This window comes from Capsella rubella, unplaced genomic scaffold (assembly GCF_000375325.1).
Source record: "Capsella rubella cultivar Monte Gargano unplaced genomic scaffold, Caprub1_0 scaffold_9, whole genome shotgun sequence".
In the NCBI taxonomy this organism is placed as follows: domain Eukaryota; kingdom Viridiplantae; phylum Streptophyta; class Magnoliopsida; order Brassicales; family Brassicaceae; genus Capsella; species Capsella rubella.
The window spans coordinates 329208-350551 of NW_006238915.1; the positions used below are offsets into that span (position 1 = coordinate 329208).

Consider the following 21344-nt stretch of genomic DNA (forward strand, 5'->3'; position numbering starts at 1 on the left):
CTCGCAGGTTAGAAATACAATGCTCAAATTACATTCATTCAGGCATTTTATCGAACATCTCTGAAACACATAAAAGCCTAAGTTCTAAAACAGGGTGATCAATCCTATTCTAGTATTGAGAACATGTAAATTGAAGAACCTAAAGATTAAGAATTCTCTAAGATATCTAATCCATCAAAACATTGAAACTCCTACTTAAAACCCTAAAACCCAATTGAAGAAGTAATCACACATAGCAATTGAAACAAAGCAAATAGATTTTAAAGGAAACATGATTCAATAGATTAGAATAAGAAAAATGTTTAGAAATCTTCTACAAATTATCAAAGAGGATCAATCTCTATCCCAGAATTGTTTTGAAAGCAAAGAACAAGGTTTAGAACTCAAAAATATGAAGGATGGCTGCTAAAAAGTCGAGCCTAGGGTATAAAAACAATAAGAGACGATTTGGGTCGGTTCTGAAGTATTTCAGATCGAATATGGGCCAAAAAAAAGCGTCAGAGGTAAGGGACCGATCGATCCAAATGTTAGACCGATCGGTCTAACGCTCCCAGGTTTTACTTCTGCATCAGCTTCAACAACTCGTCAGAATGACCTGTCTTCACAAAATCGGGTGTAACTCGTGAATGCACCGTTAGATTTTCTTGAACTCACTTGACAATGAAAGCTAACATCTATATTCATCTTGTGTCCAAATATGAGCAAGATCTAACGGTGAAAAGTTGTCCATATGATCTCAAACATCTGACACGTCTACATGAATCTGCATCTCCAAATGTGTGTTTGCATCCCGAAACAGATCATGTTATTACAAAGCAACCTAAAAACTGTAAAGACTCTATACTGGACTAAAAGACTCTAAAAACACACTTTGACTCAATAAAAATTATAAAATAAAAGAGAAAAATACTTAAAACCGTTAAAAACACAATATATCAACTCCCCCCGACTTAGATTCTTGCTTGTACTCAAGCAAAACAAAATTCTTAACCAAGAGAAGAGGTTTGAAAACATGAGAACTCACATATTCTTCTGGGATCATGCTCTTCATCAATTGCCTGCAAACCACTACCACAAAGTTTATATCAAACCGTACAATAATGTACTTCACCATGACATCATGAGATCCTTAAATTACAAAGAACTGAAGAATAAAATAACTTAACTTTTTAACATTCATTAGCAGTTGCGTGCACTCTCATAAAGTGGATATCGAACACGTTATGGTCTAGGTGTATAGGTTGTCTTAGGTGGCTCAAGTGTTTAAGGTTCAGCAGTAATACGAGCGGATGCAAACATTATGCAAAATCACAGTGAGACACAGACCAACTGGGAGGTACATAACTTCCCTCCGATTCGGATCACCTTAACCAAATCAAACCCTAGAAAATCATAAGTATCATAGATGCTTTTCAAATAAAACCAAAAACATATCGACTTTTCCGGTTCCATTCTTTCTCCTTTCCCGTTCTCTTTTTTTCTGTTTTTTTTCTGTTTTCTTTTTTAGTTACGGGGGAGTGAAACCAGTTCTCGTCTCACAAATTGCATCAACAAAACTCAGTCATGATCGCTCAACACATGCTCATAAATATAACAATAAAACCACAAGAACTCAATGTCAATCATCCCAAACAACTACAATTACAATCCTAATTAAAGGAAAGCTATGTCGGTCTGTATACTCCGTAGTTTTTGCACATGAATGCACATAATGACAATAACATACGAATGCATGTGGTATGAAGCATGGATAGGGCTAAAGGTGTGGTACTAGACTAAAGATGAGTCTAGCCATTCAGAGTTTACAAATAGTCGTAAAACAACGCGGATTAAACTCTGAATGTATGATCCATTACATGATTACCAACCCCCTAAGTAAGATATAATAAGTCCAGATTAAGTTCAAATAAGCAAGGTTAAGCTCAAATCATCCAAATTTCCAAGTGAGGGATTATACAAGTGATCTAGTCATGAATTTTCCTAAAGTTCCAAATTATCCTTAAACAATGATAAATGGTTCCAAGGCAATGAAATCAAGCAAGGTGCAATTCCCTACGAAAAACTCATAGTTCTCATACAACATTTTGACTCATAGACATGATTTGACTCGATAAAACAAACTGACAGACTCAAGAAAACATCAAAATGAAACATAAAAAAAGCAAATTGCATCAGTAGACTAGTGACATCCTCCCCCAGACTTGCTTCACACCGTCTCGGTGTGAGAACAATTTCAAAAGAAAACGTCACAACCAAAAAGCAAAAATAAATGAAGATGCAAAAAAAAAAGAATAAAATTAAGAAAACTGATCTGGGACATCTGGTGGGTTGCCTCCCACAAAGCGCTTATTTTTGGTCTTTAGCTTGACCACTCAACACAAAATATTGATCATAAGAATCAAAAGGTTGAGCCAATGCACCTTTAGTCTCTCCTGTTACCCCACACAACAATATGCACAAAGTAACACACAATTATCCATGATAAGGAGGCAAAATAACCATCAACCAAGTTTACTACAAATGTAGCATATATCTTGAAATCTTCTTTGATGGTATGATGCTCATGAAGATCAAATGCATTTGGTGGAAATATAAAATCAATTTCAGGTCTTAATGAGGTTTTAACAAAATAGTCAACTTCATCCCCATTAATTTCATATAGCACAATATCTCCATCTTTATAATCAACCTCAGGATCGTCAGTCTCATGCAAGATGTTATTAATATCAAGCACAACTCCTAAATAAGATTCTTCAAGAAGAGATCTAGATATTTCAGGCATTGAAAACTTAAACTCGAGATCATGAACATTCAAAACACAATGATATTCAATATCAAAACATATTTCATGGTAATCTCTAGCAAGTTTTTCTGCTCTAAAAGTATCTAGCTGTTGAGACTCACCTATCAAATCATAACATTCACTGATAATCTTGGGAGTACGCAAACTAGAAGCAACATCTTCAATGCAAGGCATAGAAAAATCCTCAAAATCATGAATTTCAAGGGTTGAAACGCATGTACCTTCTATGTCGCTCGGTGGAACCCAGTATATTACCTTTTCAAGATCATGGGCTTCTTTGATCTTATAACATGTGAGTTGCCTTCCTTCGTATGCTGCCCGCAACGATATGAGGTTCAACCGGATCATAGTCGCTAAGTCACTCCTTATCAATGTTGGATTCTCTATGTAAAGTTAATCCAACTTCACTTTGTGTTCCGGTGTAAGAACACTCTCATCAAATGGTGGCTCTATATATGGCTCATCCTCTTCTTCTTGTGGCCAATCATTGAATTCCATGGCCAACAACTCCTAAATCACCAAAAAGAAATAAATATTGTCCGTTAGAAAAAAAAATACTGCAAAGAAAATGCTCTAGACTAAAAACTAATCCTAAATCTTTAGTTAACGCAATTGCTCCCCGGCAGCGGCGCCAACTTGATTACTCGAGTATTTAACCCGATAACTTAACCGAAGTAAAGTATATGCGGGATCGATCACAAGGAGCAATGGTACACTAAAGACTTGCGAGACTCATTCTTAGCTAAAGCGTAAAAGGTTTTTGATTGGTTTTCAGTTTTGTAAATAAAAAATGCAAAAAGAAAGTGAGACTTAAACTTATGAATTAAAGACATTGAGCTGGAGGGTATTTTCAGATAATCAATGAATAACAAATAAAAGCGATAAGGAATTCAAACATGGAGAACCGTTCTTAAACATGAACACAAGTCTAGACTAACTCTCTCTCAAGACATTAATCACTAAATTTAACTATTCAATTACTAAACTCTCATTTGTAATTTCCTAGCCAAATTTGCATTATCTAACAGGTTCATTCGGTTCACAAAGCATTCTAACATCAACTCTCGCATGTTAGAATTACAATGCTCAATTTACATTTATTCAAGCATTTTATCGAACATCTCTGAAACACATAAAAGCTTAAGTTCTCAAACAGGGTGATCAATCCTATTCTAGCATTGAGAACATGTAAACTGAAGAACCTAAAGATTAAGAATTCCCTAATATATCAATTCCATCAAATCATTGAAACTCCTATTTAAAACCCTAAAACCCAATTGAAGAAGTACTCACACATAGCAATTAAAACAAAGCAAATATATTTTAAAGGAAACATGATTCAATAGATTAGAATAAGAAAAAGGTTTAGAAATCTTCTCCAAATTGTCAAAGAGGATCAATCTCTATCCCAGAATTGTTTTGAAAGCAGAGAACAAGGTTTAGAACTCAAAAATATGAAGGATGGCTGCTAAAAAGTCGAGCCTAGGGTATAAAAACAATAATAGACGATTTGGGTCGGTTCTGAAGTGTTTCGGATCGAATATGGGCCAAAAAATGCTTCAGAGGTAAGGGACCGATCAATCCAAATGTTAGACCGATCGGTCTAACGCTCCCAGGTTTTACTTCTGCATCAGCTTCAACAACTCGTTAGAATGACCTGTCTTCACAAAATCGGGTGTAACTCGTGAATGCACCGTTAGAGTTTCTTGAACGCACTTGACAATGAAAGCTAACATCTGTCTTCATCTTGTGTCCAAAATATGAGCAAGATCGAATGGTGAAAAGTTGTCCATATGATCTCAAACATCTGACACGTATACATGAATCTGCATCTCCAATTGTGTGTTTGCATCCCTAAACGGCTCGCGTTATTTTAAAGCAACCTAAAACCTGTAAAGACTCTATACTGGACTATAAGACTCTAAAAACACTCTTTGCCTCAATAAAAATTATAAAATAAAAGAGAAAAGAAATACTTAAAACCGATAAAAACACAATATATCAAATATACCTACGTGTGGGTTCAAAACATAGTCTCTATATAAAAGTTGAGGCTATAAGATTTTGAGAACATCCACGTGGGATTTTAAACGACCAATCGGGATTAGACATCTAATTAGTTAACATTTTTCCATCTTATTAATTAACATTTTTAATTTCTATTTCTTTATAATAAAAACATTAATAAAAAAGAAAAAGAAATATAAAAAAAAAAGAGAATTGTAAACTTTTGCAAAAAATATATGAAATATATAAAAATTACATTTTGTATTCCTATTTTCTTAATCTTCTTATTTTTTAATTATATAATAGGAGTTTAAACAACCAATCATATAGCTCCATGTAAATCTTAAAATCAGAATTAAATGAAAATTTCCTTAATTCAACAAAATAAACAATCCATCGTAAACACAACCCACTTTCATTTAATTGGTTTATTCAAATTTTCCTAATCTTAGAAGGAATTTTAATCTCCTTTATTATAAATAAAAAGGGGAATTTGCTTAATATAGATGCCAGCATTTAAAATAAAAAATATTAAATCAGAAACCTGTAAATTTGTTAATATTAGTTTTAGAAAATATGTATTTCTGTTTAAACTAAGAGGAAATTTGCTACGACTAAACAACATAATTTAAAAACACGTTAATAATGGTAAACGAAGTATTAATTCAAGCCAAAAGGGAAAAAAACTACTTAATATCAAAAAAAAATTTTAGCAAATTTTCTAAATTCTTAGTTCTGGGTTTATATATAAATAGTCATCAAAAACATAGAATGGAACAAACTCAATATCATTCTAAACATAAGCTTTACCAAAACGTTTAGTTCTTAAAAGATAAATCAGAGAACTCATTGGATTATAATGTCCCCTGCAATTTCTCCTTCTGCTCAGTTACATACCTCTTTAGTTTTTGATGAGCTATCAAAGGGTTTTACTAACCAAGAGGTTGTTGTTAGGGTCATCCACTTCTGGGAAGCACGAAACCCCAAAAAAAGGCTTGCTTATGGGGCTAGAACTGCTGCTAATCGACCATAAGGTAACTAATTTTTTAAAAACGTTAACCATCTCATAAGTTGCTACGAGGAGAATCTCAAACCTGGTGTTGTCTACAAAATTAAGAACTTCTTGGTCAGTAACAACAAGACAAACTACAAGGTGTCTTCTCACAAGTTTCTGATCCAGTTTACTCAACAAACAAAGTTGGATATATGAGGTTGTCGATGCTGGGGAAACAATTGAAAAGCAAAAGTTAAGAATCCGTTCTTTTGTAGAATTTGAAGAAGCTGTCGACATGAACGAAAACCTATTTGGTATGTTTTTTTAAATAATATCACCATATATATTCTAACTGTAAACATGCTCCACGTAGATGCAATTGGAAAGCTAGTCATCATTGATGATCACAGCTCCAGCAACATCAATGATGAGGAACCAAATGGTGTGATCAAAGGGAAAATAGAAGTTCATTTACAGCTAAGAGAGTAAGTCATTTTTTCCCTTTACTTAAATTTAAAAGCTTTACACATAAACGACATTTATCACTCTATGCCTTTCTATGTTTCTTATCAGCGGGCCAGTAGTTCGTCTTACTCTTTGGGACAATATTGCTGCCAATTTCTGAAAAAGATTGATGAAACATACCAGTAAACCTGTCGTTCTCCTTGCTACTGCTGTGAACCCAAGGACAGTTAGAAGTTTGTAATCTCAATTCTATGATTACCATTGCTTAATATGCTATCTAGCTATGAAAAATTAATGTTGTTATATGAACATATTATCAATTGCAGTAATATAAACCACTCAAAATAATCAACGTATTTAATTTGCATGATGCAGATATGTTCTGTCTCTCCTCCACCTCTTCCACTAGGATTTTTCTTGACAATGATGTTGATGCAACGACAGAATACTTAACATGGTATTTATCCACTTACAGATTTATAGTTCAACTATAAATATAGAGTCTCGACCTCTAAATTTGTACTTGGTTCCATTAGTTTCGTAGTTCTGACTTTTAAAAAAAAAATCTTATTTGGTATGAGTATTCTTAGAGCATAAAACTAATTTATGTTAGAAAGGCATCTAACTTTTAGTTTATGAGTTTAGATGGATGACGTTGTAGTACAAGACGTAGTTCAGATAACAGCTATTGGGCCTAGATCTTCACCAAGGCTTTCAGTGATGAAGTGAAGCAGATTTTCGTGATCAAGGGGAGCTCCAAGAAGAGCCAATTGGTTAGACTTATCAATGATTCCAGGCATGTACTCATTAATCGTTTTGGAGCCTTTAGTGCTCTGTTTCAGTTGTTGGCGAACCTGTTTGACATGACCACGAGAGGGCTTGCCATATGTGCGATAGAGAGTCTGCCAGATTTCACGAGTAGTTGTTGCACGGGCGACGATGGGTTGGATCGCAAGAGTGAGAGATCCAAGTTAGGCACTGTACAAGAGTCTGTCTTGTCGTGTCCAAACTTGAAAGGCAGGATTGGGTTGATCCTTAGCAGTGGCAGAGTCAGCGGTAGCTGGTGGTGTTTTGTCATCATCGGAGATGAAACAATGAAGTTCATGAGCCTCAAGGAGGGCACGAATTTGGAGTCGCCACGTGATTAAGTTGTTGGCGTTGAGCTTGGTGATGTTGAACATGTTGAGAGAGATCAACATGTTTTTCGGATCTGAGATGTTGAAGACAGGGGTGATCTCCGAGGATGAGGATGATGAATCAGAAGCCATAAGAGGGAGGCGTAAAAAAAAATTTTAGAGAATTAAAGAAGAAGAAGAAAAACGGTTTAGAGGTTTAGAGATCTTTGCTCTGATACCATGTAGAGAATGATAACTGATAAGTTTATTCAATACAAAAGTTCATATATTTATACAACAAGTTGTTAAGATTGTTACGATCGTAATCTGCTCTAGGAGATTACGATGTCTACACATGATAAGTACAAGTTATAGATAAACACTATCTATATTAATAGAAACAAGTTAAAACCCCAAACCCAACAGAACCTAATATATGACTCTTAACTATCGAACATGAAACTCCTTGGAGATCTTCAAACCCTCACTCCTCCTTGTAATCTAGAATATTCTTCTACCACTTGGCCCATTATGGAGAAAGGAAACCTTAAGAAAGAAAGAAACATAAGCATCTCTGTGACTGTAACAATAGTACTGTCTCTTTGCGCCTCAAAAGGATGGCTGAACAGCTCGGCCGCTGTGGCCCTACGTGACGGCTGCAACGCCAAGCACCGCTTCAAGAAGTCGATGGGCACTGGAGAGACAAGTTTGGGAAGCCCCCACAAGTAACATTCTCTCATCTTCACTGGACAACCTCCAAACATCTGAATAACCATACACCCGAGAGACCATATATCAACGGCCGACGATCCCATCACCCAGTCCGCTCCAAGAGATTCTAGCGGCATGTAGTGCAACGTACCAGGAAATACGACCTAGAATCCGTACAAGGCTCTTTAGATGAACCGAAATCAGCAAGGGAAGGGAAGACGAGGACGTTGGCTGGCTTGAGGTCACAGTGAACGTAGCCGTGTGAGTGAAGAGCGTCGAGTCCTTGTAGGATCATAAGTGCGGCACGTCCGATCATATTCTCAGCATTGGTTTCCCACGAAACTGGGTGATCATATCGAAGAGGGTGCCTTTGGAGGAAAACTCCATATAGATGCGACATCCTTCTGGTTGGCTTGTTAAGTGAAGAAGAGAGCTTAAGGCCTGGACGATGCGAGGATGATCGCGGGAATAGAGCATGATCCTACGCTCTTTATCGAGATTCTTCAAGTTACTGAACGAAGATGACTTTTTAGCATAAAGTCGCAAGTTAGAATGCCGTTCGAGAGAGACAGAACCAAAGCCCCCTCTGCCAAGAACAGAGACATGCTTCAATGAAGACTCGGCAACACCCAGAGGTTCTCTAATCATCTTCCCCATAGTAACAATAGCTAGCTCTCTTTAAATTTTAGGTTTTGCCTCGATCTCTCGTTGATTTTCTTGTTCTTGGACAAATAAGAAAGCGAAATATGCAATGATTCAGTAATGGCATGCGATATAATCTATTTATAAGACCTAATTATGTTTGTTGATTCACTCCTGACTCCTGTTTCGACTTGGGAAAGGAGATATCTTCCAATCCGTGTAAGATCAATATCTGATATAATTAAAAGGAAAAAAAAGATTTAATATTACTACCTTATTATAAGATTTGAATAAAAATACTCAAAGCCAATCTATAAAAAAACTATTAATTAATTAAAAGGGAAAATGTGAATTAAACCCGGAAGTTATTGGTCAACGCCATTTAAACCCTGAACTTTGCCCAACGCCATTTAAATCATGTAGTTATGTTTGACTATCATTTTAAACACCACATTTTGTTAACCAAGCAACATTACACATTTCGTGAAATGTATAAACCGATTAGCTAAACCCCATTTAACATCTGTTAAACCAGCCGTTAACGGCTAAACGTTTCATTTCGTCTGCTTTCAAAAGATCAAAAATCCCCAAATTACTTAGAACCCTGATTCGAGCTTCATCTTCTTCACCCTCTCCTCTTCACGATTTAAGCTCGACTTCTTCTTCTTCACCTTCTCCTCTCCAAGATTGTAATATGAGTTGCAATTTAGGGCAATCAGGGCAATCTGCGTTCCCTCTTAATCTCAGCATCCATGTCGTATTTAGTAAGCTTTGGGTTCAGTCTCAGCCTTTCTTCAAACAAAAATGCAATAGAAGACGACTTCAACATCTTTGAGTAACCAGACCTAACATATATGCTCATTTACATATACTCTTATATGTATTCTATGTTTCTTCCTCTCATATGAAGCATATACTCTCCACGGACATTTAAGACCATCATCATCAACATAGCAACACTTGGCACCAACCATCAAAGCTTGAGACCTATAAAGTTTAATGTCATACCTTATCTTCAGTGAATACATCAACAATGCAAGCTTGAATTCTTCGGGAGAGTTGTAAGTTTTTTCACTGCTAACAAAGCCTCTGGATCATTAACATCTATACGACATGTATCTTCTTTGTCTTCGACCTCCTCTTCGTCATCAGATGACAAAGGATCTGGAAGTTTATCATTGAAATAATCCATCTCATTTTTTTTATATAATATGCAGATCAGATTAACCCAATTAATTAAAATCAGCTAAACCAGGTAAACCGGCTCTAACCAATTTAAACCACTAACCCAGTTAAACCGGCCCTAATTAATTTAAATCAATTAAATAAACAATTCCATTAAACTGAACCAGCCAACATTTAACCAACAGAAGACTTAACCAAAAATCCAATAAAACAATTCCATTAAACCAACAAGTTCAACAAACATTAATCCAAAACATAATCATCCTAACGTGCTTCTAAATTCCAGTCTAGCAACCTAAAAAATCCAACAATAATTCAAGAACACCAACGAGCCCTAGATCATCCTTCTCTCCTCGCCATAATTCCACGGATCACACATTTTCTTTACCAGCATCACAGAAAAGAGATGCATAAATATTTCATACATACTTAGTGAGGCAATCATCCCACTACTGGCCATACACACAAGCAGTAATGAACACATTCAAGTATTAACCCATACAACAACACAAAACAACCCGATCTGACGAGTAGTGTCGATCGACACCATCCACTGGTGTTGCTCGACACTCGCGACCATCCTCGCGAGAAAGAAAGTTGGTGTCGATCGACACTCGCCACTGGTGTCGATCGATACCGAAGCCCTAACTTCGCTCCAGTCGCTTCTCATCGACGGATCAGCCATCTCTTGTCCTCCAAAACAAAACTATCATCTCCACAGGCTCGTACCAAGACACCATAACACATAAACAAGCATACAAGCAAATGAATCAATCATGAATCAGAGAAAACACCCAAAATATCCAGCAAAGCTGCTTAGATCAGCTTAGTCATGCACTCACCTTTGAAAAGGGACTGAAACAAGGACGAAAACCTCACAAAAACAACAAAAAGACCCTCCTTACACCAAAGCTATGAGATCTCTCTTCTTTAGGATAGAATCACTAAGAACAGGCCTCAAGTCACTCTCAAACCTTACAAACCCTCACTGGAGAACTTAGAAACTTTTAGAGAAGAACAAAAGCGGCTGACAAAACACTAGGTCGACACTTTTCCTCTTTTAAAGTCGCACTTAGGTTTAACCAATCAATAACTACACGTTTTGCAATTAAAATCATACCTGTCTAACCGAAAAAGTGCTGGTGTCGAGCGACACCCTTCAGTGGTGTCGAGCGACACCCTTCAGTGGTGTCGATCGACACCACCCAATCCGGAACACGGGTGTTACAATCATCGTTCCAGATATCACCACCGCTATCAGAATCAGAACCAGCTTCTTCTCCCCTAATAGTCTCTGGGAAGTCGTCTACAATGTTTTCGTTAACATATTCATCAACACATAAACCATCATGTATTTTGTTATTTCCACCAACAACTCCATCGTCAACATCATCGAAGTCATCATCATCATATACCACGCAGTCATCCTCACTGTCAAGCTCCACTTCAGGCTCTTCACCTCTTTTTCTTTTTTATTTTCCACGTCGCTGTGTAACTTCGACAACAGACTCAGATACGCCTTCAGCAGGTGGAGCTTGAACTTCATCTCCACCATCAACCTCTGAAACACCTTGTTGTTGAACTCTATCATCGATCTCGGCCTCTGAAAGGCCTTGCATAGGTGCTCCAACACCATATCTTACCTCATCCTTTGAATCACCTTGTCGTGGAGCTTGAAATCTGCCTTCGATCTCAACCTCCGAAACTCCTTCTGGTGGAGCTCCATCAGGGACAAAACACAGGCACAAAACGAAGCGTTTAGTTATTAACGGCTGGTTTAACAGATGTTAACTGGGGTTTAGCTGATCGGTTTATACATTTTATGAAATGTGTAATGCTGCTTGGTTAATAAAATGTGGTGTTTAAAATGATAGTCAAATAGAACTACATGATTTAAATGGCGTTGCGCAAAGTTCAGGGTTTAAATGGCGTTGACACTTCAGGGTTAAATTGATATTTTTCCCATTAATTAAACCATGTAACCTTAGGATTAATATTTGATATTACCAAAAGAAGGACACTATATATATAATATTGCATGATTGTGGGTTTTCAGATTATGTCGAGACAATAATTATTATATTTTCGAAATGGAAATTTAATTACAACTTACAAAAAGTGATTTCTTGAAACTGCTTTTCATTATTATATAAAGTAAATTCTGTCATTATTTTTAATTTTATTTCTTAGTAAATTGCATCATACAAGTTTCAAACATACATTTGTAGAATTATCTTTATTGTTAAAGACTGACACCATGATAGTAATTTATTTTATCTTAAGGTTTATGAAAGACTGTAAATAATAAGATGCAAGGCGGGTATTGGATGAACCTGAAAATCTTCAGCAGTTGACAAACTGGTAGTTAACAATTAAGTCCCCACGAGCGTAACCCTGACCGTTAGTATCAAGCCGCCTGAAATCGCCGTCATCTAAGTCCAAACCGCTGTTACTACATTGATCAAAGGTTCTCACCGTCGCTTGTGTTCCTGTGGCAATATTCGTCACCTGAGTTTGCATATATATATATATATATTATATAATAAGACAAGGTTTCTTCTTAACTTTGCCTCACAATGTCACATTTGTCGCTCTATGCTTCTGACATGTGTCATTTTATTAAATTCTAATCTAACATTTCAAAATTATTTTCTTTATGATATTGTGTTGTAAGTTATATGTTATATGTATAGTTTGCTTTTTAAAAAGTGTCATTGTTGCGAAAATATGTTTCCCCTAATTTTAGTTTCTAACTAAATTAAATATCATATAAGCTAAACATAAAATGGAGTTGTTATAAGTTTTTATTCAAAGAAAATTGCTATGACTTTTTTTCCCACTCCTTTAAAGATACCTTTTTAAAGTTGTTAATATGGGTATTCAATTATTTATAACATATTTTCTAATTTTAAAAAGTTCATTTATAAGAGAAGAATTAAAGATATTTTTTTAGCATGGTCAAATATATGATAAATACTGAAATTAGAGAAAGCTTGATTGTTTTTCAGTATAATAAATCAGTAGATCATATAAAATATTTACAAGATAATTTTTTCTACGTGACTATTTAATCAACAAAATTTATTTAATTTTCTATTATCAAACAATTGAGAAAATAATATAATGAATTTAAATCAAAGAATAACTATCATATTATTCACAAATTACATATATATATAAGGTTTTACAATCTTCTAAAAATACTCACAAGAGAGAAACAACTTGCAGCACGACACAAGTACTACAACTCTCGATCAAACATATGCATCATTTAGTGTCGTATCAACATGTTCTTCATCAAAGACGTCGTTTTCTCCTCCCTCTCCATCCCCAGCATTTCTAGGTTCTTCACCAGGCACAAACAGCGGGAATTATTGTACTCCGAAAGCTTAAAAATCTATGATACCGGTAATGCTGACGAGTCCACGTGCGGGTGAAAACGGAGCAAGGGTTCGAGAAGAAGGGTTTAGTCCAGTTACGGAGGTTATTCGCCGGGATTTTCTAAGCGGCGCCGCCGGATGAACTTATGCCGGAGTTTCTTCGGTGGAGATTGCGGAGAGAAGTTGTTTGGTAGTCGTGTTAGATTTAGCGGTGCGTTTGGTAACATTTAATTAAAATTGATAACTCGTTATTTATTGATTTATTTAAAATAATTATTTTCATTTATATAGCAATAACGATTGATTTAACATATAATATCTAAATTACCGCGATAACAAACTATTTGACATATTACAAATACTATATCGAATGAACAGTTTTATCGAATTTGTGGAAATATATTTCGGTTGGGGTTTTATAAAAGAATGTTTAGGGTTTAGATTTTATAAATAAACATAATTGTGTTTCTATTTGGGTTGACAAAATAATGGTTAGGGTTTAGATTTTGTAATTAAACGAAATTATATTTTGGTTTGGGTTAACAAAATAGTGGTTAGGGTTTAGATTTTGTAATTAAAGGAAATTATATATAAAATATTACTGATTTATATAAAATATATTTTTCATTTATATAGCAATAACGAGTAATTTAACATATAATATGTAAAGTACCGTGATAACAATTTATTTAACACATTACAAATACTATACCGAATGAACAGTGTTATCGAATTCGTTGAAATATATTTCGGTTTGGGTTTATAAAAGAGTGGTTAGGGTTTAGATTTTATAAATAAACAAAATTGTATTTCGGTTTAGGTTGACAAAATAATGTTTAGGGTTTAGATTTTGTAATTAAACTAAATTATATTTTGGTTTGGGTTGACAAAATAGTGGTTAGGGTTTAGATTTTGTAATTAAAAGAAATTATTTTCGGTTTGGTTTGACAAAATAGTGGTTAGGGTTTAGATTTTGTAATTAGACAAAATTATATTTCTGTTCGGGTTGACAAAATATTGGTTAGGCTTTAGATTTTGTAATTAGATAAAATTATATTTTGGGTTGTGTTGGTAAAATAGTTGGTCGATAGACATTTCATCTTATGCACGACCGTCGGCTTTCTCACTAACCTACAACAAACACCATGACCGCAAGATATGTTAGCGGGACGATAAATATAAGTTAACCTAAACATAATATATATAAACATATAATTTTATTTAAATCAACTAACGCCTACCTTATCAGATTTGTCACCGAATTCAACCTGGTTATGTGCGAGGCTGTGTTCCACGGCTCCTCCTTCTCATATAAAAGAGAAAAAAGAAGTTTAATAAACTTTAAAGTATCAATGAAAATTGTGAGAATAACATTAAAATTATTCTGTAAAACCTAAAGTGTACGCACATAAGCTCATTGATGCGCTAACATATTAACATAACATTGGCCAATAAAAAATATAAACAGGTAACGTTATTGAAATCAACTAAATCCTACCTTATCAGATTTGTTCCGGCGTCACCCTTGTTCTGTGCGAGATTTTGTTACATGGCTTCTTCTTGTCATCTTCTTATAATTAAAAGAGAAGTACAAATTGGACATAGTTAAAAATTAGACAAATTTAACCTTTAAATCAAGAAATTGATTTCAAATTTTGCTTATTAGAGACATAATTTCAAAATCGGAAGTGGTAATTTAGGAAAATAAATTTGTCTGCTCCAAAATTAGACCAGATCCGCGTGTCTCTTTAATACCCGATCCAAGATGCTAATTGGATCGTTATATCTTCGTTGGTTGGACTGAAAATAATCGACATAACCGTTTATAAATCTATCAAAGAATAAATATGTACAGCGGCCCATTTAAATCATTTCTATACAAAATTGCAGCCCATCATGGTTAAACCCATGATGCAAGATATTTAGTTATCGTTCTCATGAGTCAGACGGGCCGGCCCGCGTCCATCTGGCCTGCCCGCGACGGACATTATTTGTTTTTGGACCGCAACGGGTCGGCCCAGTAGGACCGCGTATATCAAAGTAGCGTCCAAGCCCGCCCTGCTAAATCCTATGGGTTAACGGGCCGGCCCGCAGGCCTATATTTAATATTATAAATTAATTAAAAATAATAATTTTATATTAAATAGATTAAATTATCAATTAAAAAAAGGGACAATTTTAAAAATACCCTTTTTGGGATTACATTTTTAAAAATACTCCAATGTAGAGAACATTTTTAAAAATACCCCTGTTTTGATTAAAAAAGACAATATAACCCTTAATTGATTTAACCTAAAAAGTTATCACTTTCACCATTCTCTCTTTCTCTCTCGACGGCGATCTCTCTCAGCCGTGACAATACAACCGAGATCCTCACTCTCTATCACTGATATCCACTCTAAAAGATCTCCTCTTTGTCGATCTCCTCTCTCTCGAACTCCCCTGGGAACTTGTGTCAGTTGGGAACTGTGGCTGGAAAATGGAGATTTGTGAAGTGAATCGAAGAATTGAGGACTTGTGATTTGTGATTCGAATTGACTAGCACTGGTTATGAGCCGGTGGTGGTATGTTGGAGTTGTTTAGCTGTGTGTTAGGTGGTTTGGTTGCCGTTTAATTATCTGTCGTGGACTATCATTGTTAAAGTGGTGTTAGTGGCGTGTTGCGTCAACCGTTTAACCAGGGTTCATCTTTTGCCTTTTTGTTTATTGTTTAATAGGCTAGAATTGTTGCTTTATTGTCTCATGATTCATCGTATACGTTTAGATGTGGATACTAGGCTTAGTGTGAGATTTTGGGTTGACTTTAGTGGTTTCTAGTTCTTCTTCCCTGCTTTACCCTCTAGAGTTGGTGTGGTTGCTAATGAGTAAGAGTGTTTCACGATGTGGGTTCTTCATCACGAGCCTAGCTCAGCTGTATATATAATTAGACAGATTCTACAAAATTCTTGAATGAATTTAAATAATAATATAAAAAAATTGTGTTTAATGTACTGATTGTGTGAATTTTAAAAACCAGAGATTGATGTATGTGGTTGTTTTCTGCAGATCTCTAATAATTACAGCAATCTGGTAAAGAAAAATACAGCAATCATAAGAGCAAAGAGAAGTAGGACGATGCCTACTACTTTGCTTTAGTGCAGAGAAGCTATTAATGTATGGTACACCGCGGGAGGTACAATTGTTTTGACTAAATAATATATATATTTAAGTTATATTTGTTAATTTTATTACGTTTTTAGTGTTTAAAGATTCTGTACTTGTATTTTTGATTGTTATTTTTATTACTTAACTCGCGGGATATTGTTTTGTAACTGGCGGGACAAAAAAATTATGTTTAAGTTATATTTGTTATTTTTTTTGTTATGTTAACCCGTAAGATAACCCGTAAGAAAAACATAAAACTCAAACCCGTTAAATCGTATTTATGTAATATATAAACCTTGAATGTTTTATAGATTTCGAAAGAGATTTTGGTTTTTGTTTTCCAAAAACTCATTTTTAACCAATCAAGATTTTAAAATTTTGTGGTTTTAAAATTTTGGATTCCCTAAAATTTAATAAAACTTTTTTTGTTGTAATCTTTCATTCAAGATTTTGGATTTTTAAGTTTCATATTAGTCATATTTATAATGGTTCCGAACCATTGTCTAAAATTTTCTACCCGATGTGGGACGTTATACATATATGTTTTTTCTTTTATCGATTGAGTAGTATACGTCCGTTTTAAAAAATTCAAATTGCTACATATGCGAAAAAAATTTGTATTTTTATTATACTTATGTTTTATGTAATAATTTAAATTTTAAAACAAATAAGATCATATAAAGATATTGGAGAGATATTCAATTTATTTGGGAGAAATTTTAGGAAATTTTGTTAAATGTAATAAATATATTAGTTTCTAATTTTGCGATTCTGGTGTAATTTAATTACAAATTTTATCTTAAAAGTTTGTAATTTATTTAAATGGCTTTTATTATGCAAATAATACAAAATAAAAGGTTATTTTCCAAAAGGTACTTCAAAAATGTTAATATAGATGAATGCTTACAAATGTTGTATAAATAAGTGATTTACGAGTGTTTCTTTTAAAATCTTGCTAACTTTAAATAGGTAGATAACAAAGTACTGTTACAAAACATTTTTCAAAACCTTTTAAAAACTTTATTAAAACCTTATAAAAGCTTTATAAATTCTTTATAAAAAGCTTATAAAGACTTTCATAAAAACATTTTAAAAACATTATAAAATCTTTATAAAAACCTTGTAAAACCTTATAAAAACTTTTTAAAATATTAATAAGCTTCTTAAAAGGTTTTTATAAGATTTTACAAGGCTTTTATAAAGATTTTATAAGGCTTTTAAAAAGTAATTAAAATGTTTTATAAAGTATTTAAAAGGTTTTACAAGGTTTTATAAGGTGTTTAAATGTATATTTAAGTTCTCAAAACTATTAAAAAATTTTACAAGGCTTTTATAAGTTTTACAAGGCTTTTATAGAGATTTTATAAAGTTTTAAAAGGTTTCTAAAAGTATTTAAAATGTGTTACAAAGTATTTAAAAGGTTTTACAAGGTTTTTATAAAGTTTTTAAAAGGTTTTTAAAAAGTATTTACAAGGCTTTTATAAGGGTTTACAAGGTTTTATAAGGTCATGAAGTTGAAATAATAACGAAGGAAGAAACTCATTACAAACAAATCAAAATTTTTCAAAACCTTGTAAAATACCTTTATAAAAAACCTTATAAAACCATTATAAATTTTTTGTTAAACCTTCTAAGAGCCTTGTAAAACTTTTTAAATAGTTTTGAAAACCTTAATATACATTTAAACACCTTATAAAACATTGTAAAACCTTTTAAATACTTTGTAAAATATTTCTTAAAACCCCTTTGAAAAACCTTATAAAAGCTTTATAAAATCTTTATAAAAGCCTTGTAAATCCTTATAAGAGCCTTGTACAACTTTTTAAATAGTTTTTTTAAGGTTTTACATTACAAGGTTAAACAGCATCTGCATTCTCAAAATCTTTGTCTGCACTGTATCTGCAAATCCAAAGATGAATGATCATTTTTATTTCTGGTTGATAAGAATGTCATTCATGATTTCTGAAGAGGGCTTTCTAATAAAACTCACCCACTCTTTGTAATTATACAAGTCATTCCTGTAGCTTTTGCAGCTACTAGCACGATGGCAATGTCTTCAACCAAGTTGATATACAGTGTTTTTAGAGTCTTTCACCCTTTCTTTTATGTACATTTTGAGTCGTTTATCGTATTTTAGTCCGTCTTTCGTGTCTTTCGAGTCGTGTTTTGAGTCTTGAGCAGGGGATAAGCGGTTGGAGCAGAATTGACGCGTTTTGGACCAGTTTCGGGCAAGGAAGTGGAACTTTAGCTGATGCAGAACATGGACCGATCGGTCCATCACCAGACCGATCGATCCGACCGGACGGCACATTCCAGAAACAAAACGATCGATCGGTCCCCACAATGGATCGATCGATCCGTTTACCCGGCTCTGAACAGAGAACATAGATCGATCGATCCGTTTACCCGGCTCTGAACAGAGAACATAGATCGATCGGTCCTCACCTTGGATCGATCAATCCTATCACCCGGACAAGATCCGGCGCCTAAAGACCGATCGATCCATCCGTTAGACCGATCGATCCATCCGTTAGACCGATCGGTCCATTCCAATTTCGGTTTCCTTAACCGGAGTTAGCTTCTATTTTCTTCTGTAATGGGTATTAAAACCCAAAAAGACCTGTTTTTCATTCTACGTTTTTTTCACAGCAGTTTTTCTGAGTTTTAGACTTGTAAGCAACATCTGGGATAGAGATTGATCCTCTTTGACAATTTGGAGAAGATTTCTAAACCTTTTTCTTATTCTAATCTATTGAATCATGTTTACTTTAAAATCTATTTGCTTTGTTTCGATTGTTATGTCTGAGTAGTCTCTAAATTGGGTTTTAGGGTTTCAAGTAGGAGAATTCAATGATTTGATAGATTTAATTGTCTTAGGGAATTCTTAATCATTATGTTCTTCAATTTACATGTTCTCAATGCTAGAATAGGATTGATCACCCTGTTTTAGAACTTAGGCTTTTATGTGTTTCAGAGATGTTCGATAAAATGCTTGAATGAATGTAAATTGAGCATTGTATTTCTAACCTGCGAGAGTTGATGTTAGAACGCTTTGTGAACCAAATGAACCTGTTTGATAATGCAAATTTGGCTAGGAAATTACAAATGAGAGTTTAGTAATTGAATAGTTAAAATTTAGTGACTAATGTCTTGAGAGAGAATTAGTCTAAACTTCTGTTCATGTTCAAGAACGGTTCTTCATGTTTGAATTCCTTATTGCTTTTATTTGTTATTCATTGATTCTCTGAAAATACCCTGCAGCCCAATGTCTTTAATTCATAAGTTTAATCTCTTTATTCACATTTTTATTTACAAAAACTGAAAAACAAACAGCAAGTCTTTCCGCTTTAGCTGATAACGAGTCTCGAAAGTCTTTAGTGTACCATTGCTACTTGTGATCGATCCCGCATATACTTTACTTCGGTTAAGTTATCGGGTTAAATACTCGAGTAATCAAGTTGGCGCCGCTGCCGGCGAGCAATAGCGTTACCTAAAGATTTAGGATTAGTTTTTAGCCTAGAGCATTATTTTTTACAGTTACTAATTATCACTTTTGTCCTCTCTGTGGTGTTTTTCAGGTGTATGACCCGTAGCGAAGGCTCATCACATCTCGCAGAATACCAGTCTGATATTGGAAAGTTTGAGAGAGCAAACAGAAGGAAAAAGCAAGCACAAGCAAGAGTTGTTGAAATGGCTGAAGACGGTCACCAACATCAGTTTCAAGAACTTCCTCAAATACCTCCTGCTGGGAACGCTGCTGCTGTACAAGCTGCTGCTGCTGTACAAGCTGCTGCTGCTGTACAAGCTGCTGATGCTGCTGCTGATGCTGCTGCACAAGCTAAAGCTGCACGTTTAGCAGCACAGAACCAAAGACCTGTACCTGTTCGACAAACACTGAGAGATCATGATACCCCTAATGCTGAACATTATCATGACAGATTCCAGTATCCTCCTATTCCCAGGAACGACTTTGAGATCAAAACCGGGTTGGTATCTCTAGTGAAGCAGAATCAGTTCCACGGTCTCGCCTCAGAGAATCCGGTCTACCATTTGGATAACTTTGAGGATGTGTGCAGCACATTAAAGATGAATGGGGTGCCGGATGATGCTGTCAAGTGCAGGCTGTTCATATTCTCTTTGGCTGACAAGGCTCACCGTTGGTTGAGATCGTTGAATTTTGATAATCTGCGAAGTTGGGAGGACTACAAAGCTGTTTTCTTAACACAGTACTTCACCCAATCCAGGACATCTCTTCTGAGGAATAAGATCACTACCTTTCAGCAAGGTGGTACGGAGTCTTTCCATGATGCTTGGGAGAGGTTCAAAGACTACAGGGAATGTCCTCATCATGGTTTTCCACATGCCACACTTATCAACACGTTCTACCAAGGATGTGATAAGGTTTACAGGATGGCACTAGATACTGGTAGTGGTGGTAACTTCATGACCAAATCTGATACAGAAGCTGAGTTGTTGATTGAGAATCTTGCAGGTAGCAACAGCAGCCAGGATATTGATTATGATAGGTCGCAGAGAAGTGGTGGAGCTGAATCAAAACAGATTTCTGAGTTGACAGCCAAGGTTGAGCAACTTTTTAAGAGAGATCAGAGAATGGTTAACTACTGTGATGATAGTGGTGAAGATCAAGCATACCAAGAGTTCAGTGGAGACGGTTCAGAAGATTTTCAGGCTGAGTTGAACTACGTCAATAACTTTCAGGGAAACTATCAGAATAAGGGGTTCAATCAGAACTACAGGAGTCATCCTAACCTCTCTTACAGAAGCACTAACGTGGAGAATTCGCAGGATCAAGTATATCCAGCGCAGATGGGATCTCAGGGTCAGCAGTTTCAGCCTAAGACTTTTCCATCAGGGAATGGAAATTTCAGCAACAAGGTG

The 21344-nt window shown here is 35.0% G+C and overlaps 1 protein-coding gene, 1 long non-coding RNA gene, 1 other non-coding gene and 1 pseudogene across 3 annotated transcripts; 2 read left to right on the forward strand and 2 right to left on the reverse strand.

The window, feature by feature from the left end:
* Positions 1-7860: 7860 nt before the first annotated feature.
* LOC17874586 (probable inactive serine/threonine-protein kinase DDB_G0268656) lies at positions 7861-8495 on the reverse strand. Its single transcript, XM_023778911.1, has 2 exons — positions 8247-8495; positions 7861-8148 (listed from the first exon to the last, which is right to left on the reverse strand). Exons 1-2 carry the CDS (start codon positions 8493-8495, stop codon positions 7861-7863), a joined length of 537 nt encoding a protein of 178 aa, XP_023634679.1.
* A 7060-nt stretch (positions 8496-15555) lies between these two features.
* LOC111829573 lies at positions 15556-20207 on the forward strand. The gene is made up of 3 exons (XR_002832940.1): positions 15556-15866; positions 16347-16473; positions 20024-20207. It is a non-coding gene; the product is annotated as an uncharacterized LOC111829573 (long non-coding RNA).
* A 324-nt stretch (positions 20208-20531) lies between these two features.
* Positions 20532-21344, forward strand: part of LOC111829566 — an 8449-nt pseudogene continuing 7636 nt past the window's right edge.
* Positions 20697-20800, reverse strand: LOC111829577. Its single transcript, XR_002832944.1, has one exon. It is a non-coding gene; the product is annotated as a small nucleolar RNA R71 (small nucleolar RNA).